This window comes from Arvicanthis niloticus, chromosome 2 (genome assembly GCF_011762505.2).
Source record: "Arvicanthis niloticus isolate mArvNil1 chromosome 2, mArvNil1.pat.X, whole genome shotgun sequence".
NCBI lineage: Eukaryota > Metazoa > Chordata > Mammalia > Rodentia > Muridae > Arvicanthis > Arvicanthis niloticus.
The window spans coordinates 90,403,591-90,427,906 of NC_047659.1; the positions used below are offsets into that span (position 1 = coordinate 90,403,591).

A 24,316-nucleotide genomic window follows, 5' to 3' on the forward strand; every position below is an offset into this window, starting at 1 on the left:
ACATCCACCGGTCCCGACCCCCGCCCAACTAAAAGTTTTTTTTTTCACCACGCTGATTCCCACACTGATTTTCTAGTCGTTGGCTCCGTTCACAGGTTTTATCTTTATTCCAGCTTCTGCACTTCTGCCGCCCACAGAGACCAGGAGAACATGTGGTTCCGAACCAAAGCACGGCTGCCATAGAATCGCCTTCTGACAAAACGGTACAACGCGAAAACCTTTCCGACCTGAGTCCACACCCGGTGCGCAAGAATTTTTCAGAGGCGCTTCCGCAGCAGTGCATTCTGGGTTATGTAGTCCTGGGCCGATCACATCGTCTTTACAAGCTTGTAGTCCTCAGTCAGGTAACAAGAAAGGCCTGGTCAGAAAAGTCATAAAGGAAGGGAAGAGTGACCTACGAAATCACTCGGCTTCAAAGCCGTCGGGAATGCCCGTCAGGTTCGCAGCAGAAGCGGAAGTATGTTTAAGGCGGGTCCGAGAAAGACGTGATGACGTTGCAGAGATGCGAGCGTGAGGATTTGGCGGGATTTCTGAAAGTCGCGCGACCGGCGCAGATCCGCGCCTGGGCAAAGCCGAGGCTTCCCCAGAAGTGTGGCTAGGTGGACTGGAAATTTTCGTAGAAGACCTGACAGAGGAGCTGCGAAGTGCGTTCGAGCCGGGTGACGGGGGTGAGCGTGGTGTGTACAGAGCCGGCTGCCGGAAGGAGCGAGCGGCCCACGGCTGAGGGACTGGTAAGTGTGAGGCTTGGGCGGACCCCGACCACAGCCGCTCGGCTTCTTGGGCCAACTCAAGCCAGTGCTCCCGTAGCCAGCTTTGTGGGTCCCCTCTACGCTGAGAAACCGGAGAAAAGCGGAGCAAGGTGACCAACCGACTGGCGCTAACTGACCCACTGAATTCGTTGTGGAGAAAACCGACCTGTACGTCAAGCATTTGTTTTGAGGCCCGAGCTCACCACCTAAGCTAGGCTAGGCTGTGCTCGAACTGCCACCCTTAGTCTCCCAAATGCTGGAATTTACAAACTTTCAGGTTCATCTCTGTGGTCCTGACGCAGGACTGAGATCCAGAGAAAAGTGCTCAGAGCTGTTAAATAGTAGGGCCAGGGCTAACAGATTCTAGGTTCAAGTGAGTGTAGTGGCTGATACCTCTGGAGACTGAAGTAGGAGGCCCCAGAGTTCAAAGATTGTGTAAGCAAAAGAGTAGTAAAGACTGAAAAATATAACACATTTCTAAAGAGAATCCTGGCTAGCTGACTCACACCTATATAATCTTAGCACTTGAGAGAGGCAGGAGGATGACAGTTTCAAGACAAACCTGAGCTACGAATGGAAGAGCTGCCTCTGGGGGTGGGGGTGGGGGGTGGGGAAACTACCTTACAGGGGCTGGAGAGATGGCTCAGCCGTTAAGAACACTTGTTGCTCTTGCAAAGGAACCAAGCTCAGTTCCCAACACCCACATGGTGGCTTACAACTAACCATAACTCCAGTTTACGGGGATCCAGTACCTCTTCTGACCTCCTCAGATACCAGGTACACGTACATTTATGCAGTCAAAATACTCATGCACAAAAAAATAAATCTGAAAGGAACTTTCAAGAAATAATGTAATAATAAATTGAACTATAAAATACAAAGATCACAAGTGTATACTTGAGTAATTACAAAATGAATATATATATAACCACTAGTAGACTGTTGTTACCGTGCTAAAAACCTCCTGTTATCTATCCATCCTTGTTTTAGTATTTTCCCCTCATCCTCATGGCTAAACAGTGATTTCTAAAACTGTTCACTAACATGGCCTACCTTTAAAAAACATTATTTATGCAGGATCTGGTTTTGTAACCCAGAAGCTAGTTTGGAACTCAAGATCTTACTGTCTGTGCCTTGTAGGTGCTGGAACTACAGGAGAGTGCCACCATGCAGGCCTTTTCTGTATTTTGGAATTTTACTTGCCCTGTAGTATAGGAAAGCTTAGAACTTAAAAATATTTTTTTAAAAAATCTATTTTGAATGCATCTATTTTGAGCTATCCTTGGCAGCATGCTGTCCATGGCTGTAGGTCAGACATGCCTTGGTTTTTGTTTGTTTTGTCTTACGCTTATTTTATGTGTTTGAATGTTTTATCTTTATACCTATAAACATAACACTCCTGTACAGTGCCTGCATGATCAGAGAGGATGCTGGATCTCCTAGAACTGAAGTTATAAACATTTATGAATATCCGTGTGGGTGCTGAGAACTGAACCTGGATCCACTGCAATAGCAGCAGGTGGTCTTAACCTGTGCATAGGTGTGTTGGAAACTGAACTTGCAATTCTTAGTTACCTGAGAATGTTTTTCTAGTTTTCTCATACTAGTGCCTGTCTGTATTTTTTAGTAATGGCTATGCAAATGCAGCTTGAAACAAATGCAGATACTTCAGTGGAAGAAGAAAGCTTTGGTCCACAACCTATTTCACGGTTAGAGGTATGTTCTTAGTTGCTAAGTATTTACTTACAATGCTGTAATACATTCTTCTACCTAATGGAACAAATTAACCTTTATAGAAATTAAATTGGGATTTCAGGAAGCTGTTGAGGTTTCTACAGAAAAGCACAGGATTGTTGTTAAATATGTCTGATCAAGTCTCTCGACAATTCTCTTCCTACTCTGTTTCCTCCAAGAGCTAAACTTTAGAAACTAAGGCCTAGGGTCCCATAGTGGAATCTCTGTGCTACTTACACTAAGTATAAAAATGCTAATGAGGAATTAGTGGTGAAACCCAGGAATGCACGGAGGAAAGGGGGCCAACCTCTCTCCACTGGCTTGGGCTGTCACTGGGCAGGCTGAAGGGTGTGGGGCTGTTAAGATGTAAGATCCCACTGCATTTTAGGACTCAACATTAAGAATATGAAGTATTAGCTGGGTATGGTGGTTCACACCCATAATTCTAGCAGTTGGAAGGCTGAGGCAGAAGAATTCTTTTGGAGGCCAGTTTGGTCTACATAGCAAGTTCCAGGACAAAGACTGTATAGTGAAACCTGTCTCAAACAAGGTACAAAAATGTACAGCAGCAGAACAAACGAGAGGCTTGGGGAGATGTCTCTGTGGGTAAAGTCCATGCCATGCAAACCATGAAGAACTCAGTTTGGATCCCCAGCACCCATAGAATCCAGGCAGAGTGGCAAATGCCTCTAAGAAAGATCATTGGGGCTTTTTAGTGAGCCAGTCTAGCCAGTCTGTGAGAATCAGGTATTGAAAGAGACTTTGTCTCCCAAAATAAGCTTAAAAATGACTGAGGCAGATACCCCTGGCCTCCACGCATGAACACAAACTTACATACATGAGCACATGCACATATACCACACACACGAGCAAAACAATAGCAGCAGGTACTAAATTTGTACAATATTTCTGCCTGATATACAAAGGACCCTGTGGGAAGATCTTCTGTCTCGGTTTATATAATTTTCCAGTCTACCTGAACTTCAAGACTCTGGAAACTACTAAGTGAGCTGAGTTTGGTGGTGCTTGCTTCTAAAATGGAGCAAAACAAATCAGGAGTTCCAGATTATCCTTTGCTCCTTACAAGTTTGAGCTGTGTGAGACCCTCTCTCAAACTCTGTGGCACTGCTTTTCTCCTTCCACCTTCATTGAAAGTTCTTGGTCATAGCTTCTTTTTAAAGATTATTTGTGAGGGGGCTGGAGAGATGGCTCAGCAGTTAAGAGCACTGGCTGCTCTTAGGGGTCCTGCCTGAGTTCAATCATCAGTAACTATACGGTGGCTCACAAGCATCTGTAATGGGATCTGATGTCCTCTACTGGTGTGCATGAAGATAACATACTCATATACATAAAAATAAATAAATGAATTTGAGAGGGGGATCCAAATAGGTGGGTACTCAAAGAGACCAGAAGAAGGTGTCAAATCTATTGGAACTGGAGTTCAAGGTGGCTGTGAGCCACCAGAAACAGGTTCTGGGAATGGAATTCCAGTTCTCTATAACAGCAGCAAGCGTTCTTAACCAGAGCCATCTCTGCAGCCTTCATAATGCTTTGTTTTGTTAAAGACTTACTCATTTTTTAACAAGAAGATAAAATAAATTTTCTACCCAGTAACTTTTAAAATAGGATTTTAAAAGGCACTAGGGCTAGTTCTGCACAAAGTTTAGTATATTTGTTTAAATTGAAATAAAGGTTTCTTGAAGAAAATGGTGCTGGGTAAACAATTTTAGTTCCTAGCTCTTCATTATAAATACATAAAATTATTACTTCTAATAGGTTGTGTTGTCTCTAGATTATTAATTCATCTTGTTGGGTTGTTTCCCTTCTCCTTTTATTATTAATTAATTTATTTATTTAGACAGGTCTCTAAATAACCCTGGCTATCCTGGAACTCATTATACAGAGCAGGGTGACCTTTAACTCACAGAGATCCTCCTGCCTATTCCTCCTGAGATTTATTTTGTTTTATTGAGACCAGGTCTCACTATGTGGCCTTGGCTGGCTTAGAACTCACTGTGCAGAACAGGCTGCTCTCCGACTCATACAGACCCACATGCCTCTGCCTCCCCTGCTGGAATCCACCCCATGTGTGTCCTGGGTAGTTTTATGCTATCTTGATACACACAATAATCAGAAGAGAGAACCTTAACTGAGATATAAGATCAGACTTCAGGTAAGCCTATAGGGCATTTTCTTAATTAGTGATTGATGTGGAAGGGCCCAATCCATTGTGTGTGGGGCCACCCCTGGACTGGTGGTTCTGAGTTCAATAAGAAAGCAGGCTGAGCAAGCCATGGATAACAAGCCAGTCAGCAGCACTTCTCCAGGGCCTCTGTATCAGCTCCTGTCTCCAAGTTCTTGTCCCTGTTTAAGTTCCTGCCTTATGTTCTTCAGTGATAAACGGTGATGTGTAAAAGTAAGCCAAAGAAACCTTTTTCTCCCTAAGTTGCTTTGGTCGTGGTGCTTATCATAGCAGTAGTAACCCTATGACAACATGTATGAGTGTTTTGCCTGCATGTGTGTATATCCAGCATGTGAATACCTTGTGTTTGCAGAGGTCAGAGGGATTCCCTGGAACTGGAGTTAACAAGTGGTTGTAAGCTACCACATGGGTCCTGCAAGAACAACAAATGCTCTTAACCACTAAGCTACCTCTACAGACCCCATCCCCATAATGTTTTAATGCTTTTGGTTTTGCTTTTTAGTGGTCCTAGGCTTTGAACCTGGGGCCCTCCTGTATTCAAGGCAAGTGTGCTGGTTAGTTTTGTTTTGTTTTAAATCATCTTGACAAAACCTAGAGTCGTCTGGGAAGAGGAGACCTCAATTGAGAAAATACCTTCATTGGATTTGCCTGTAGCTAAGTTTGTGGGGTTGTTGCAGGGCGTTTGATCACACGGTGAGCCCCAAGATTGAAAAAATCTAATTTTAGTTATGGTGTGGTTCAACCTTAGCATATACTGTTAATCCATCTGGCTGGAATACAGACACTCCTTTAATACAAACCTTTAATCCCAAATATTGAGGTAAAATTAGTTTGCAGAAGGAAGCATCTGTGTTTGAAGGTGATGTCTAATTGACTGCCAAAGTGACAAATCAGAGAAAGATTTTTCAGAATGGGATATTGTAGCGGTAAATCTCTTGCCCATAGGAAGTCCATAGAAGAAAAGACACAAGTCAATAAATACCAAATGAATGCTGCATGCCTAGATTGGGCAGATTTACCATTAAACTACACTATTCCCAGGCTAAGAGAGCTCTTAACAACTTGCGGTTTCCTAGGTCAAGGTCTTCTTCATCCTCTTTCCTTCCACCAACTGCCAACTTCCCTAACTCCTCCTCTTATCCTCTTTCCCTTCCTCTGGCTCCTCCCACTCCTCTTCCACTGTCCAATCACTGGTTGTAGCCTTTATTTAACAAATTTGATTGGACAGAAGGTTTACAAGATTCACTCCTCCATCGCAGCCCCTCCCAGGAGTGGAATTACCATGACAACAAGAGGCTAGGGCTATCCACCACAGGATATGCTCAAGTCTTACAGCGAGAGGAAGAGGAGAATACTTAAGAGAGAAGGAAGAAAAAAGAACATAGTTTACCAGGACAGTTGTATAGGGACAGGTTGCAGAGAGGGAATAAGCTAAACACAGATCAAGACAAAATGAGCCAGAGAATGTGAAGGAGCCAGAAGATTAGAACATACTGCCAAAGTTGTTATGAAGCCAAGCAGAGCAATTTAGTAAGAAACTGAGAGAAGCCAGATTGAATCAGTCAGCTTGGCGAAGAGTTTGAGCTAGCTGAGTTGAACAAGTCAGAGTTCAGAAAGAATAAGAAAGGGTGAGCTTATTCATTAGTAAGTCTCAGGCTGAAAACATTCTAGACCTAGATAACATTGTAAGGAGGCATCCAGGACAAGGCATGGGTTAGCAGACAGAGGCAGTAAGCCTTCAGAGATAACAATTACATCAGGTGATTAAAAGTTACTTTTATAGTGGGGCATTTTCTTAATGATTCATGTGGGAGGGCCCAGCCCTCGCCAGGTAGTCCTGGTCTGTATACAAAAGCAAACGGAGGAAGCCATTACTCACAAATCAATAAGCAGTGCTTCTGCATGGTCTGTATTTCAGTTCCTGTCCGTTTTTCCCCTCAGGACAGACTGTACACTGTAAAGTGTAATAAACACTTTCTCCTCAATTTGCTTTTGGTCATGGTGTTTATCAAAGCGGTAGAAAACAAGTTAGGACAGCAAGTGTTCTACCAATGAGCTTTATTCTCAGCCTAGATATTTACTTTAATTTTAAGACTAGGTCTCATGTAGCCTAGCATGGCTTTGAATTCACTGTGTAGGTGAGGATAACCTTGATTCCTAATCTTAATTTCACCTCCCGAGTGTGATTATAGGCATATCCTGTCTTTTTTGTGTGTTGTGTTTTAAGTTTTTGGCTTTCATGAATGTGTACACCACCTCTGTGCCTAGTGCCCAGAGCGGTCAGAAATGGGCTTCAGATCCTCCTGGAACTGGAGATGAAGGCAGTTGTGGGCCACTGTGTGGATGCTGGGGATCCAGACTGGCCCAAAAGTCATACCTATTTCCATGTCCCCCTTTTTTTTTAAATTAGCATGTATTAAGTTGCATTATGATGTGTTTTGTTATTTTCTACACGCTTGTGATGTATTTTGATCATCACCCCTGCCATTTTTACTTGCCCTCCTCCTACTGATCCTCTTTCTCTTCCCAGTCAGTGCCCTTCATTGTTGATAGTTTTTGGCCTGGAGCTTACTGGTTAGACTAGGCTGTCTGGCTAGTGAGTCATAGGAAATATGGTAATGTCCATATTTCCCTCTCTCAGCCTCCTTGAGGTAATGTCCATATCGCACTGTCTCTCCAGCCCAAAACTATTAATTTTGATAACGAAAAAGTTGATAATTTGGTGTTTGTTTTTTTGTAGACATAATGATATTTTTCACTGTAGTTCAAATGCTGATTTCTGGGCCCCCATATTTGGTTACAGTTCTGTCTCCTGCCTCAATGCTCCTATTTGTTCTTTGATTGGTCAATAAAGCTAGCCAGTCTTAATTATTTGGGATCTGGACAGGTTAAAAGAAAAATTGTAACACTCTTATTAAAAAGCCATTAACAGGTTTTGGTTTTGTTGAGACAGGGATTTTTTGGGTAACAACCCTGGCTGTCCTGGAACTCATTCTATAGACCAGGCATATGTCTTTAATTTGTTATTTAATAATTCTTGTGTAGTCAAACTTTTCAGGGGTTCTGCATATTTTAATGATCTTAAAACACCTCTCTGAGGTGTACTATCCATGTCAGACAAGAGACTTAACTTTATTCATTGTTTTCTCACAGCAATGTGGCATAAATGCCAATGATGTGAAGAAATTAGAAGAAGCCGGTTACCATACGGTGGAGGCTGTTGCTTATGCACCAAAGAAGGAACTAATAAATATTAAGGGAATTAGTGAAGCCAAAGCTGACAAAATTCTGGTAAGTGTACCTGTGAAATGGTGGAGAGGGTGGAGGCATTAGTGAGAATAATTAGTGCACAGTGGTGTTTAGTGATAGCCCTTAGCCCTCTTCCTTTCTCTTGTCACCTGGTTTCTATTCCAGAAATGACTGTTGACAGTTTTTATCTTAAATTCTGATTTCCTGTGGATAATTCCAGTATCATGGGATACTGCCAAAAACACGTTCCTACCACCTCACAGTAAGGTTGTGCACCTTATCATTTTGAATGTGATCTCACCTCAGAGATATATTTAAAATTATTATTTATATGCCATTTTGGCATGTGCACCACATACTTGCCTTCAGAAGCTAGGAGAGGGTGTTAGATCCCCGGGAACTGGATTTATAGATGTTCGTTAGCCACCATGTTGGTGCTGGGTATCAGACCCTGGTTCTTTGATACAGCTGTTCTTAAGTCATTTCTCTGGCCCACCAAATAGGTTTAGAAAGTATTTAACTAAATGCAGCCATTAAAAGAATTTAGAAGAATGTTGATGCCACATTGTAAGTACAAGCCTGTAGTTGGAACTAATACGGGTCTGGGACAGGAAGTTGGAAGCTAGTCTTATACTTCAGAGTGAGTTCATGTAGGCCAGTTTGGCCAACTTAATTGAGTGAGACCCTGTCTCAGAAATAAAATGTAGCGAGTGTGTGGTGGCGCACGCCTTTAATGCCAGCCCTCGGGAGGCAGATGCGGGCGGATTTCTGAGTTCAAGGCCAGCCTAGTCTCACTCTGTCAGTGAGTTCCAGGAAAAAAAAGAAAAGAAAGAAAAGAAAAAGAAATAAATAAAATGTAAAAAGAGAGACTGGGTACATGTTCCAGTGGAAAAGTACTTGACTATCATGTGCTAGGCACCAGTTAATTATCAGTACCGCCAGAGAGAGAATGGTATTGGTAAAATGTTGATATAAAAAGTCACATGGTAACTCAGCATGAAAGTCATAGGTTCAATCCCAACAACAACTAAAATATCAAGGTAACAGTATACATCCATGGTATCTTTTATATTTTTATTAGCCTATATTAATATGTAATATTTCAAAGGGGGGGCAACAGTGTGATGGGTCTAGAGATACTCATGGTTAAGAATGTATTCTGATCTTGCAGAGGATCTGAGCTTAGTTCCCAGCACCTATGTCGAGTAGCTCACAAATTCTTTAAGCTTCTACAACAGAGATTTGTTAGCAGGCTACCAGTATGTCTTTTCTGGCCTCAGGATGAATGTATGAGAAGATACTCAAACATGAGACAGTTCTATGCCAAGTATAAGATCAAAGGCACCACTCAATAGAGAAAAATCCTACTTTTTATTCACATGATAATTGTGGAGGTTTGTTTTAAAGTTAGTTTTTGTTTCATTGGACCAATAAGCAAGCTGACTGATTCCTTCTCAGACTTAAGAAAACCTATAAGTATCTGAACAGAGGAAATGTCTACAGGGGTGTTAGAAGGGAAGGAAAAGGGAAAATCAAAGGTAAGCATGGTGGCTCATGCCTTTAATCCCAACACTGAGGAGATAGAGGCAGGTGGATCTCTGAGTGAGTTCCCTCCCAGCCAGATCTACATAGTGAGACCCTGTCAAAAAAAAAAAGGAAAGACGAACAAAAAGAAAGAAATTGAAGGCAAGCATGGGGATACACACCTGTAATCTCAGCAGTCTGGGTTTATGTAAGTTCATGTTGACATTCAAATCCTACATACATGGATGATTTTACGATGTACTTAATTTTATGTGTTTTGCTTGCCTTTATATATGTGCATCATGTCCTGATGCCTGCAGAGGTCAGAAGAAGGTGTGGATCCCTGGCACTGGAGTTTTAGGTGATTGTGAGTCACCATGTGGGTTCTGGGAACTGAACCTGGGTTCCCTGCAAGAACAAGAACTCTTAATCACTCTCCAGTCTCTAGATGTTGCTGTTAGTTGTTGTTACTGTTGCAAAATTTTATTTACTTTTATATGTATGAGTATTTTGCTTGCATGTATTTAACTGCACTGTGTGCATGCATGCCTGGTGCCCAGGGAAGCCAGAAAATGGTGCTGGGTCCCCTAGAACTAGAGTTATCGACAGTTGTAAGCTACCATGTGAGTACTCTCTGCAAGAGCAGCAAGTGCTTTTCACCACCGAGCCAGCTCTCTGGACCCCTAGATGTTTAGTTGTATTGTCCCATTATATTAAGACTGATATTTTCAACCTAAAGTATAGTTTTTGTTGCTAAGGTAAGATATAAATGTTATTTGTATATACTTGGAAAATAAACAATAAAGAGAAAAGCTGTGGATGCCATCCTGGTTTTACAAGGCAGGAGTATCTGAAGAGATGACAGGCAGGAAGTAAGGTATGAAAACATGCTACAGTGTCCGTTAAGCTCCTGTGGCAGTGTGCTCCTGCCTAGCACAAGAGTGGTTTCCTGCAGTATCCCTGGGCTTGTCTTACAACACATGTCGGGTGAGCATCTCCACTGCAGAAATAAGAGGTGAAATGTACAGAAGTCTGAAATTTTTTTGTCAAAAACCTCACACTCAAGAGGGTTCAGATTTTGGGATATTTTGAATTTTCAGTGAAGGATGGTCAACTGGTCATCTACCCAAGTACCCCAAAATATACAAAACTCACAGTCTAAAGCATTTTGGGTCCCAACTTTCCCAGATAGTTACGTGTGTTACATTACTAATTTAACTTGTCTTATTTTGCCTAGGCTGAGGCAGCAAAATTAGTTCCAATGGGTTTCACCACAGCAACTGAATTTCACCAACGCCGGTCAGAAATCATACAGATTACTACTGGCTCTAAAGAGCTTGACAAACTGCTTCAAGGTATAGTAATCCCTTATCCTACTTTATAAACCCTAATTAATCAACACAGCTGGTAGGTCAGGGCAAAACCAGATTATTACTATAGAATTCATCTTAGGTAAGACTGCTACATAGAGAAGTGTGAACAGTAGATTTCTTCAGGGCCTTGACTGGCTGATTCTGTAGGTTTGCTTTTGTAAGGTTTTTTGTTTTTGTTTTTGTTTTTGTTTTTGTTTTTTTCAAGACAGGGTTTCTCTGTATAGCCTTGGCTGTCCTGGAACTCACTCTGTAGACCAGGCTGGCCTCGAACTCAGAAATCCGCCTACCTCTGCCTCCCAAGTGTTGGGATTAAAGGCATACGCCACCACCACCTGGCTGTAAGTTTTTTTAGTTTAGATTTTTGTTAATTTGTTTTGAGGGGGGTTTTTGTTTTGGTTTTAGTTTTGTTTCCCTGGCTTGTGTCAACAGATTTAAGATGCATTCAGGCTGAACTAAATGTATTTTGGATTTTAGGAATGTCAGCGTCTCAGATACTTGATACAGCAGGGAAAGATAGTAGCATTGGAGGAAGCTAGGCGAAGTGAACCTAGAACTTCCTGTATAGTTCTTTGCAACATTCTACAAATTGTAACATTTTAAAAATAAAACTGATTATATCTGCCTAGACAGAGTAATCAGCCCTTAATAATTCTGCAGCACTAAGGTCTGTCAGATGATCCTGGGCCAGACGGCGGAAGAACAGATGCTCCAACGTTTTGTAGAGGGAGTGTCTAGGTGTTCAGAGGTCTCTATAAATTGGCTAAGGTTTAGAAGCTATGCTTTGTGCTTCCCACAATTATAGTTAACTCAGTCATTCTGGATTTCTGACGGGGTTGAAAACTTATAGCCTCATAGCCAATCCTGGCTATTTATCTTGAGAGAAAAGATCTGAGTGGATGGTCTTCAGCTGACATTCATTCTAAAGCCAAGGAAAAAGCCAGGTTCAGAACTAAGTGTTTTAGTTAGGAGAGATGACAGAGGTTCTGGTTAGTCAACAAAAGGATGGACTGGGTATGAGGACTATCTTGTACCTCACTGGTACAAATTGGCATAATTATGCTCTAATTGTACTTTGAGAGAAAAGTTTTATTTTGACAGGAAGGGTGATGTGTAGGAGGAGCTAAGGTGGGAAGAGTATTGAGAGGAAGAGAAGGAGTAAGGAGAGGAGAAGCTAGGTGATGAGAGAGAGAAAGAGGGGGGAGACAGGGAGGCAGATGTTCACGTGTCTCCACCAGTCAAAGACAGTTGATATATCTAGTTTGGGTAGTGGGTTACACCTCTGATTGAGCATTACCAAACTTATAAAGCCTTTGATTAACATTTTTTTAAAAATGTATAAATGCAAAAAGGAAAAGGGGGCATAGGATAGGGGCTTTCTAAGGGGGGGAATGAGGAATGGGGAAAGGGGATGGCATCTGAAGTATAAATAAAATATCCAATAAAAAAAAGGAAGAAAAAAATAAGACATTTTTATTTTTTAATTATTTTTAGTGGTTTTAGGAATTGATTCAGGAGCTAATGATTAAATTCCCTGTCATCTGCCCCTATACTCTAACTGCCAGGATTTGAGGTTATAGGCATTAGTTAGTCATTCTGACTCTGATTTATAAAATACTAAAATTGCTTGTAAATTAAATACCTTTTGGCTTTGTTTTGTTTTGTTGAAACAGTGTCTTGCTTTGTAGCGCTGACTATATATTTAAAGAATTTGTTCCCTCTGCGTAAGAAAATAAATATTATTTGTATATTATATATTATGTGTTATTTATTTTTAAATTCTAATACAAGATTGAAAATATGATGACTGGTAATAGCAAATGGTTGTCTTACAACCCTGATGACCGGAATTCAGTCCTTGGAAGCCACAGTAGAAGGAGATAACCCATTCTCTAGAGTTATTCTCTGCCCTCTACCTGTGAGCTGTGCCACCTACCTGCCCAAGCTCACACATGTCATACACGGTACAATAATAACAAATTTAAAAAACAGAAAAGGTATATGGGAAGGGGTTGAGCCCAGAAACTCACATCTTCTACCACTGAGCTATGCGTCCTGCTGCAAAATACTGTTTAAATACTATTCAAGAGTGTAGCACATATTAGTATTTATTTGTTTGTTTGTCTGTTTATTTATTGCATGGTACCAGCTAGCCTGGAACTCACAGAGATTCCACTGCTTCTATTCTGTGAGTGCTGGGATTAAAGACAGTGCCACCTTGTCTGGATGGTTTTGAGCTTTTGAAGACATAACTGTCTTCATTGTTGAAAAGTTAAATCTAGTTCTTGCTGTTTTTCTAGTTATTTGAGTATTTACTTTTTCTTCCTTCCTGGGGTACAAAACTGCATGGGTTTAGGACTCACAGTAAGATTTGGGTGTTAACCTCTCTAAGAAGATCCCTTCCCTCCAGGACTGGAAGGGCTATGTAGAGAAACTGTGGCTCGTGCCTGTAATCTCAGCACTTGGGATGTGGAGGGAAAGGGGTTAGATGTTTAATGTTATCCTCAGCTATGATACGAGTTTGAGGCTGGCCTGAACAACATAAAACCCTGTCTCATAAAAAATAAATAAAAGAATTCTCATTTCTAGTGTTTACTTACTGGGTTAATGGTATAAATAATGTTCCTGGTAACCATTATTTAACGTGCCTATGCCTGTTATCTTCAAGATGAGGATGATAGACTTCATATCTCCTAACCTTTTAGAACTGCATGAATGGTACATTTAAGTACATTGGTCAAGGAAGTTCACAAGAAATAGTAAATACTGGGTTATATTAAAACTGCTGGCCAGGTGGTGGTGGCGCACGCCTTTAATCCCAGCACTTGGGAGGCAGAGGCAGGCGGATTTCTGAGTTCAAGGCCAGCCTGGTCTACAGAGTGAGTTCCAGGACAGCCAGGGCTACACAGAGAAACCCTGTCTTGACAAACCAAAAAAAAAAAAAAAAAAAAAAAACCTGCTAAAGACGTTTGTTGGCTTTTCTTGATTGAGTTCTGTAACTTCATTATGGTAGCAATTACTTGAAGCTGTACATACAATAAAATTACCTAAAAACTATAGCAACACAAATGAGTGCATATGGAGAGATGTGAACACAGTGAGGGCTGAAGGAATGTTAGGTTAACCCTGGGAGACTCGGGGATGGTGCCCAGACCCTCCTGTGCACAAGTAACCTAGACTTATTTCAAATTAAGTGGTGACTTTTATTTATCTTATTGTTTTTAATTTTATTTTTTGGCAATATTGGGGGTTGAATCTAGGCCTTTTTATCTAAGCAGCATTCTACCATTGAGCTACATACGTAGGCCCAGGGTCTCGCTGTATTGGCACAGACTGGTCTTGAACATCCCATGTTGCCAAGACAGGCTCTGAACCTTATACCCTTGTGCCTCATCTTCCCACATAGCTGACTCACAGGCGTGCACTAGTGAGCCCAGCCAACAACAAAAGGAAAGAAATTAACAGATTGCTGATTATTGAAAATAGGAGTTTTAATTTATGGAACATCCATGTGCTCCAAGAACATTTCAGTGATTATACTTTCTAAACAGTTACTCTATGTGATGCACTTTTAAATTTCATAGGTGGAATTGAGACTGGATCTATCACAGAGATGTTTGGAGAATTCCGAACTGGGAAGACACAGATCTGTCATACGTTGGCTGTTACCTGCCAGGTGAGTTGTTGGGATTCAGGCTGATCAGATCAGCAAGTAGTTATGAGCTTCCTTGTGGTTGCTAGGAGTGAAACCCCAGTCCTCTGGAAGAGTGGCCAGTATACTTTTTTCCCCAAAGTATGCTAATTAATAGTCTGAACAGTTGCATGTTAGTGTCTATATGTGAGGGAGTGTTAGATCACTACTTGAATTCAAACATCTCTTATCATTGTTCAGATTTTCCCAACTTAATGAAATGAAACTTCACTGCATTAGATCCCTAATAATTATTTAATCTAAAATAATCTAGACCATTTCACATTTGTCCAAGAATAAATAAATACCTGAAGAATTTATACCATAGCATTATTAAAATACTAAGAGTGATAAAATAACATGCACCTCTATAATATAGAGATGAATTACAGCACTAAGTATTGATGGAAAACTTCTAACCTAGCCAAGTATTATGGTTCAAACCAAATCAGCATAGCTACACAGTGAATTCTGTATCAAAGCACCACTAAAAACAACCACCACCTTCTAACTTCATAATGTCTGCATTTCCACCTTATTCCCTTGAGACAGTCTTTCCGTGAACCTGGAGCTCACTGCAGCATGCTCAAGTAATCCTTCTTCTATGCTTCTGACAGCACTGGAATACAGTGTCTTAGAGCCACCATACTCGGGATGGATGAATTTGTTTATTTTGAGGCAGTGTCCCATGTTGTCAGGGCTGTACATAGCTGACCTTGAACTTCTGATCTCTTTATATTGACATTAGAAACATGGGCCATCATTGCCAGTTTTATATATATAAGTACACTGTCACTGTTTTCAGACACATCAGAAGAGGGTATTAAATTACAGATAGTTGTGAGCCACCATGTGGTTGCTGGAAATTGAACTCATAACCACTGGAAGAGCAGTCAGTGCTCTTAACCACTGAGCCATCTCTCCCACCCAGCCCTGCTGTTTTCTTTTCTCTTTTAAATTACTAGTTTGTTTTTATGTGTTTTGCCTGAATGTCTGTCTGTATGAAGGTGTCAGATCCCCTGGAACTGGAGTTACAGACAGTTGTGAGCTGCCATGTGGGTGCTAGAATTGAGTCCAGTTCCTCTGCAAGAGCAGCCAGTGCTCTTAACCTCTGACTTTACACTATAACCCAGGCAGTCCTGGATCTTAATATGTGGTCCAAGCTGCTTCAAACTCATGGAGAGGCCTCTGCCTCCTAGATGTGAGCTACCATTTCAAATTCATTATTTTAAAGGTTTTTAAAATTATTATAGGTTTTTTTTTGAGATTATAATATATGTTATATAGTAAAATATATATATGTTTTCAGGGCTAAAGTGTTTTAACCCTTATTTGGAGTGGACGAGATTAGATTTATCATGGTGAACTTGGCAACTGTATCAGAAGAGTGGGTGTTTCCACTGTTTCTTTTCCCCCCAGCTCCCCATTGATCGTGGTGGAGGTGAAGGGAAAGCCATGTACATTGACACCGAAGGCACCTTTAGGCCGGAGCGGCTGCTAGCAGTAGCTGAGAGGTGGGTCATGAAACTTGAATGTGTTTGGCCTGTTACTAGAGATTAGCCAGTTTAACTTGCCTGAAATGTGTCTCATCAAGCTATATCCCAGTTGTGTGTGTAGTTGAAAACAACAATCTTTAATGGGAAACATTGTTTACTCGGCAATCTATAAGTACTCAGAAGTGGAATAAAAAGCAAGATCCAACTATATATGTCTTTCCAAAGAACACTTTAATCACAGGTTGAAAATAAAAGGCTTGAAAAAGATAACATTATCAAGAACCCTAAGAGAAATTAAAAGATGCAGCAGCTCTCCCCCATCCCCCAAAATACTACCAAAACTGAGGGGAAAAAAACTTCTTTTGGTTTTCGAGACAGGGTTTCTCCATGTAGCCCTGGCTGGCCTAGAACTCACTCTATAGACAAGGCTGGCCTAGAACCCACAGAGATCCACATGCCTTTGCCTTCCAAGTGTAGCAATTAAAGGCATGTCACCAATGCCTGTTGAGAAGAAACTTGTTACATGTGTGTCTGTATAGGCATGGGCGTGCCCATGCATGATAGTATGCATATGGAGGTAAATTTCTTGGAGTTAATTCCTCTATCTCTCATGTGGGTTCCAGGAATTGAGCTCAGGTTTGATACCAAGAGTTCTTATCTTCTGAGCCATCTCACTTGTCCAGGAAGAACATTTATCATTAAAAAATCAGTTCACCAGGAAGGTATGGTAACTATAGACATAACTAAGATTTATGTTTATGTATGAGGATTGCATACATGTATGACTGTGTACCAAGTGTAAGGATTGTGTATGGAGGCCAGAAGAGGTATCAGATCCTCTGGAACTAGAATTATAAATGGTTGTGAGACACCATGTGGATGCTGGAAGGAAAGCCCAAGTCCTCTGCAAGGGCAGTGATCACCAATATCTTTTAATATCCAAGAGTACATCACAAAATTGAGATTGTCTTTAAATCATGTCAAAATTCTAGCAAGGTTTTTTTGCAAACTGATAAACTCATAAGATTCATGTGGAAAAATCTAGAGCTCTATTTATTTATCTATTTGTTATTTATTTGTGAGGGGAGGGCATTGCCTGCTTGTGTCTGTGCACATGCCTGGTGCCTTCAGAGACCAGAAAGGGCGATGGATATCAAATTGGAATTTTGGTGAATATTGCAGTTGTGAGTTGATGTATGAGTGTTGGGAATCACCTAGGGCCTCTAGAGAGCAGCCACTGATCTTAACCTGAGCCTTGTCTCCAGCCCAAGTAAGTTCTTAGCTGAAAACTCATTATAAAACTCCAGTAGTCATTACAGATGATTATGATTAAACATAGATATGCAACTAGGTATAGCACAGTGGTAAAGTGCTTGTCTAGCATACATGAGACCCTAAGTTCAGTTCTCAGTACTGGAACAACAAAAATACAGGTATGTGGGGGAGTTACTCATGTCAAGAGGCAGGAGCAGGCAGATCTCTGTGAGCTGATGGCTAGCCTAGTCTGAAAGCAACATAATGAAACCATCTCAAAAAAAAAAAAAAAAAAAAAACCAATAAATAAATAGATAACTAAAATATGGATCAATAGCACTGAATATAAAGTTCAAAATGACTTGTACCAACATGCCCAGCCCCTTGGTTTTGTTTTTGAAACATGGTCTAACCATGTAGCTCAGGCTTGATCAAAGTTCTTATGAAGCTTGGGGTATTCTGAAACTCTAGATACTTTCCTCTCTGCCTCTGGTGTGGTTAGATTGTGATGCATTATCATACCTGCCTTGTTTGAGACACTCTCTTAGACCAAGATAGCCTTAAGTGCAGCTGAGGTTGACCTAGAACTCCTGATCCTCCTGCATTCACCTTCAAGTACTGGGAGTTACAGGCTTATTCCACCATGCAAGATCTGCATGCTCACTCGGCCTCTCTCTGTCTCTGTGTGTGTGTGTGTGTGTGTGTGTGTGTCTCTCTCTCTCTCTCTCTCTCTCTCTCTCTCTCTCTCTCTCTCTCTCTCTCTCTCTCTCTCTGCCTCCACCTCTTGCGTGTGTGGGTTAAAGGTGTGTACCACTATGCTCAGCTTTTGAGTTTCTTTCTTGAGGCAGTCTTACTATGAAACTCTTTATCCTTATGAGAGGATCATGAACACAAGCTATAAAAGAATTAAAGCCCATTAGATTTCACTTAAAAAGAAAAAAATTATTTTGCTTGTGTGCATGTTGTTGCATACACTCCACAGCACATGGGTGGAGATCAGAGAACAACCCTCAGGCGTCTGTTTTCTCACTGTACCACATAGGTCCTGGGGATTTAACCAAGGTAGTCAGGCTCGGCAGCAAGTGCCTTTACCTGTTAAACTATTTGTCGGTCCTAACATCATCTTTTGAATTATTAAATAAGAGAACAATTGTAAACAAACAGAATATTACTTGGGTCAAAAGAGATTGCACATGTTTGTCACTGGGGTGTGGATAAATATAACAGTATTCAGCTTGATTAGTATACAAAACACACTGGAAAGGTGTTTATACCCTTGTAAAAGAAGGGTAAATCGCCCCTCACAAGCACTTGAGAGGCACAGGAGAATCTGGTTTCCAGGCCAGCCTGAGATACGGAAACCAGGAATGATGGATTTCTCTGCCATGTTTCTCCCTGCAGTCTGCTGTGTCAGTCCCTTAACTCTGTACCTCAGTGTCCTCATTTCAAGAAAGAACTAGTAAAAAGGTGTAGAATCGTGTGGAAACTCTGGAAGCCTTTGCTCTCAGTTGAAGAAACCCCTTAATGTCAGCAAGATGTATAGTTAACACTTGTATAGTATTTTAGAGGCCTTGAACATGGTGAGGTGACATGCCCAACCTGTCTCAAAATAGGTTGGGCACATGGCAAAGCAAATTTTATTTCTCCTTTTTCAGTGTTTAGACTCTAGCCAAGTTGTAGAAGTACAAAAGGAAGACAATCAAATCTATTTTAGAAGTGAGGGGAAGCTTGCAAAGTGTGATTTCTAGGCCCTTGTTATCCAGCTACTGTGGAGGCGAAGTCTTGAGATTACTAGAGCCCAGGAATTTGGGTTTAGCCTAGACAACATAGTCATTACCTGCCCCACCCCCACCAAAATCTCAGAACAATTTACAACAGGCATTTGGTTAAGTCCTCAGATGAATAAATCAGACTTGCTGCCTTCAAAGAGGGAGTCCCTCCTGTTACACATTCAATAAGAATGAAATTGTTGGGCCAGGCATATGAGACATGCCTTTAATTCTACCACTCCAGATACGTACGGCCAAGCAAATATGTGAGTTCGAGGACAGCCAGATGACAACATAGTAAGAAACACAGAAAAAACACAGACTTAGAGAGACAGAGAGAAAAAAAGAGAGTGCCTTATTTCACCTGTCTTGAGCATTTATGTCTTAGATGGCAGTTACAAAGTTAAGAAAATACAGATTATTCTATGAAAATAGGAAATACATAGTTTGCTCTTTGAATGCAAAAGAAAATAATCATTGAGGCATAAGAAATACTAAGGTGTCATTCATTTAACATAATCTTTGAATGGTTTGTTTTTGTTTATGCTAATTCTGACTGTAGTTCTTGGCTTTTCTGACTTGAAAGTTTCTCGTAAGGGGATCTCAAAGAATAAATTTGATTTATCCTTAGGTCTCACTTTTAGTTTAAAATAGTAGTTGCTATCATCTCTATTTGGCTTGCCCTTACCTCTAATAGAACAGGAATCATATTTGTGGGAATAAAGCCAGTAGGCGTGCTGCTACTTATCTGTGTGGGTGATAGAAATATTAGGTATTAACTTTTCACCGGCTCTGTCTGCAGCCTAAAAGTCTCCTTTTTTCTAGATACGGTCTCTCTGGCAGTGATGTCCTAGACAACGTAGCATACGCTCGAGGGTTCAACACAGACCACCAGACCCAGCTCCTTTACCAAGCGTCAGCCATGATGGTAGAATCCAGGTATGTACTCAGTAGGACACTAAATGTGTGCCTATGACCCTTTCCCTGAACCTACAGGAGACACTAAGAGTGCCTGTAGCTCTTTCCTTGAATCGGGATGATAGTTTGAATAGAAATAGATTCACATTTTAAGGGTGTTTGTTTGTTTGTTTGTTTTCTAAACAGTCTATCTAGTCTTAGCTGTCTTAGACCAGGCTGGCCTCAAACTCAGAGGTCCTCCTGCATCTGCCTTCCCAAGTAGTGGCATTAAAGGCATGCACCACCATGCCTGGAAATAGAGTTGTTTGTTTGGGGTTTTTTTTTGTGTTTGTTTGTTTTTAATGTAGCGACAATTTGGTTTTTGTTTTAATTAAAGATTTATTTTTTACTTAAATGTGTGTTTCTGTGAATATGCCTAATGTATCAGGGTACCTATATATGTTAGAACAGGGCATCAGATTTCCTGGAACAGGAGATAGAGGTGGTTATGAGCTACCCAGTCTAGGTGCTGGAAGACAAACTTGGGTTCTCTGAAAGAGCAGAAAGTATTTTTAATAGCTGAGCCATCTCTCTACCCCCAAGTTCCTTTCTATCTATCTAGATATCTATCTAATGTATATGAGTTCTATCTAATGTATATGAGTACACTGTCACTGTCTTTAGACACACCAGAGAGGGCATCAGATCCCATTACAGATGGTTGTGAGCCACCATGTGGTTGCTGGGAATTGAACTCAGGACCTCTGGAAGAGCAGTCAGTGCTGTTAACTGCTGAACCACCTCTCCAGCCCCCCAAGTTTGTTTCTTTTTTTAAAAAAGTACTCTCTGTGTGTATCTTGTGTGTGATGTGTTTGTGTTTATGTGTACACACACACGCATTCATATGTGAGCGTGGGCATGCAGATGAGGTGAGTTACTTGAGCAGGTGAGAGAACAAATTTGGGCATCAGTTCTTGCTCTCCACCTTGTCTGAGGCCGCATCTCTTCCTTGTTCACTCTTGTGAAAACCAGGCTAGCTGGTCCACAGGCTCTAGAAACGCAAGCCGTCTCGCTGTAGAAGCACTGAGATTACAAACACATGCTACCTTGACTAGCTTTACATGGGTTCTGGGGATTCAGCCTCAGATCCTCCCACTTACGTGGCAAGTGCTTTACCCACTATATCATCTTCTATGCCCTTCAGTTCTTGTTTTGACATACTTTGTGGTTTCAGCCACATTACTAGTGAAAATGAAGCTATAGCTGGAGGTATAGCCTTCTTTTCTATAAGGCTTGAGACCGACCCAAAACCCCAGAGCCACTTTTGGTCAAGTCTGCCAAAACCAAAACAGAAACTATCCACCAAAAGTCACCACAATCCACCATGCATCAGACTGAACATTCTACAAACATTTTAAGAAAAAGTGTTTGTGTGCGCGTGTGTGCACATGCACACACATGTGGTCAGTGTCAGTCATGTTTTATCCTGGGGAGACTAAGGCAGGAGGATCATAAATTTCATGATAGCCTGGGCTATATAAATAACAAGTCCTAGTCTCAAAAAGAAAAAAAGTGGAAAATGCATTATACATGTAAAAACTCAGGGTGGAGTCAGACGGTGGTTGTACACAACTTTGATCCCAGCACTCAAAAACAGAAGCAGTTGGATATCTGAGTTCTAGGACAGTCAAAGCTACACAGAGAAACCTTACTTCAGGGGAAAAAATTCTTTAATGGCCTAGAGAGAGTGTTTAAGAGCACTGGCTGCTCTTCCAGAGGATCAAGGTTCAATTCCCAACATCGACATGGCAGCTCACAACTCTCTGACACCCCACATAGCCATGAATGCAGACAAAAACACGAATGCACATAAATTAAGTTAAAAGAAAATGTAGGATTGTAGGGGAGAAAAAAATTGACAATTCTTGTTTGTTATAGGTATGCACTGCTTATTGTAGACAGTGCTACTGCCCTTTACAGAACAGACTACTCGGGTCGGGGAGAGCTTTCAGCCAGGCAGATGCACTTGGCCAGATTTCTGAGGATGCTGCTTCGACTTGCAGATGAGGTAAGCTATGGAAAAGAAGCAAGCAGTGCTTACTTTCAGCAGCTCTAAATTCCAGGAGTCTTCTGAGGACATTACTACCTGGTATTATCAAAGATGAGCGTTAGTTGCCCATTTCTTTGTTGTGGGCATTAAGGTTCTTGGTATGTCTGTGGTTGCAGAACTGACATTGTTTCCCTTCTCAGTTTGGTGTAGCAGTGGTAATCACCAACCAGGTGGTAGCCCAAGTGGATGGAGCAGCCATGTTCGCTGCAGATCCCAAAAAGCCCATTGGAGGAAACATCATTGCTCATGCATCAACTACCAGGTAAGGTGATGGCAAAATGGATGTCATGTAAACTATGTTATAAAGATAAAACACTTGCACTGAACCCTGCTAACATTGCTACAGTACTGACACTTAGGAAGCCTCACTGAATTTGTCATGCTTTGGTTAATACAAGTATTTGCAGCTGGAAAGATGGCTCAGTGCTTGCAAGCATACACCACTGTTGTAGATAGGGAACCTGAGTTTCCTTCCCAGCACTCCCATCAGAGGGTTCTCAACCTCCTATAACTCCAGTTCTGGGACATCCAATAAGTCTGGTCTCTGACAGGCACATACCCACATACATATACAAACACCTACATGTAACTAAAGTCTCTCCGTTGTGAAAAAATATACATGAATAGTTAATATACCTCCCTAATTATAAAATATTTCATAGAGCTTTTCAATAAGGGAGTCATGGCAGAAATGGATTCCTCCATTTTGGAGGTACATTAAATACATTTAAAACTATCCTAAGTCCTTTTAGGAAATTACATATGTCTGAAGCAATTAGTTCTGTTCTAGGAATAGAATTGTTTATAACCTGGTGTTCTTGTCTGTGTCTTTGGGTCAGGCTGTACCTGAGGAAAGGAAGAGGGGAGACCAGAATCTGCAAAATCTATGACTCTCCCTGCCTTCCTGAAGCTGAAGCTATGTTTGCCATTAATGCAGATGGAGTGGGAGATGCCAAAGACTGAGTCATTGGGGTTTCTTTCCTGTGATAAGCTTCTCAATGCTATATGGCTAATGAAGAGGACTGTTTACTGGGCTTCTTCACAGGCTCATGTTGTGACTGCCAGAGCATGGCTTCCGGGAAAACAACTATTGTATCAGCTTTCTGGTAGCAGAAACACGTCTGATCTGAAATGTGTATTTCTTCTATAGTCTATTAATAACTGATTTCTTTGGTGTTTGGAGGAGAGGTATGAAATAACTGGTGTGGGACAGTCTTATGTAAACCTGGAAAGATCTGAGGACTCTTTCACTTTTCAAGAATGGTAAAATAAATGCCTGAATATCTCAAGCGGGAATGGGTGTTTTTACATGTTCTTTTTCTCTGTAAGATGCAAACTTAAAAATTATATGCCTGAACTGTCACATAATTTTAAAATTATTTTTTGGTTAAGGAGTCTTACAAGCAGCCCTAGACTAATAACAGCTCTTGAGTGCACGCTTGTTCTTTAATTAGAAGACTTCACTTAAGTGAATTTGTTCTGCTGCTGCTGCTAATAAAGTAGTTGTGTGCAGTGAATGTGTTATTTGCTGGAGATACTTTAGTGCAAACTGAATGAATACTGCCAAACAGGGTTTCCATAATGGCTTTCGGTACTGTGTAGTTATGGTCAGTGCAGTTGTACGGTGTGAACCCTAAAGAAAGCCCTACATTCAGGTTACTGCATTGTATCCTTTAGCCTGAGAATAAGAATTCCAGGCTGATTTACTGTATCTTTCCTGTGGTCTTTGTTTTTACTGTATAAGTTTTGTGTTGCAGAGGTCTGACTTTACCCAAATAACTCTACATTAGGAGTATTTCCAAAAACTGGTCTTCTGTTGAGTCATTGAGTCTCATTAATAAAAGAATTTCAAAACAGATTTGGAAGTAAACTCAAAAGCAATTTTATTCAAGCTTGGGAGAAAAGCAGTAGAATAGGGAAGCTGAAAATGTTAGCAGCTGCTAGGAGTTGAAGAGATGGAGAATCCATCAAGTTTTTAAGTTAAGCATGGAGATAAGAGAAACAAACAGAAGGCACAGAATGCCAGGGAAGCATTGGGACCTCCATGGACATGGCTCAGCAGTTAAGATTGCTTGCTTGCTCTGGGAACGTGGGTGTGTGTGTGTTAGTGTTTTTCTTGTATGTGTACATACACTGCATGTATTCATGCCTGCTACTTGGAAATCCGAAGTCATCAAATATCCAGGAATTGGAGTTACAGATGTTATGAGTCACCACATGGGTGCTGAGAACTGGGCCTGGGTCCTCTGTAAAAGGAAGAGGAAAGAGGT

General features: G+C 41.1%; 1 protein-coding gene across 2 annotated transcripts; it reads left to right on the forward strand.

Moving 5' to 3' along the window:
• Nucleotides 1-293: 293 nt before the first annotated feature.
• Rad51 (RAD51 recombinase) lies at nt 294-23,896 on the forward strand. 2 transcript variants are annotated; one of them, XM_034494914.2, is made up of 10 exons: nt 294-731; nt 2,377-2,465; nt 7,840-7,977; nt 10,697-10,814; nt 14,414-14,505; nt 15,940-16,034; nt 19,865-19,978; nt 21,875-22,004; nt 22,187-22,308; nt 22,886-23,896. In XM_034494914.2, exons 2-10 carry the CDS (start codon nt 2,379-2,381, stop codon nt 23,007-23,009), a joined length of 1,020 nt encoding a protein of 339 aa, XP_034350805.1. In that variant the 5' UTR covers nt 294-731; nt 2,377-2,378; the 3' UTR covers nt 23,010-23,896. The 2 variants fall into 2 exon arrangements, with proteins under 2 accessions (XP_034350805.1, XP_076785614.1); XM_076929499.1 differs by lacking the exon at nt 15,940-16,034 and having other exon boundaries at nt 596-731; nt 19,842-19,978; nt 22,886-23,163.
• The last annotated feature ends 420 nt before the right edge of the window (nt 23,897-24,316 follow it).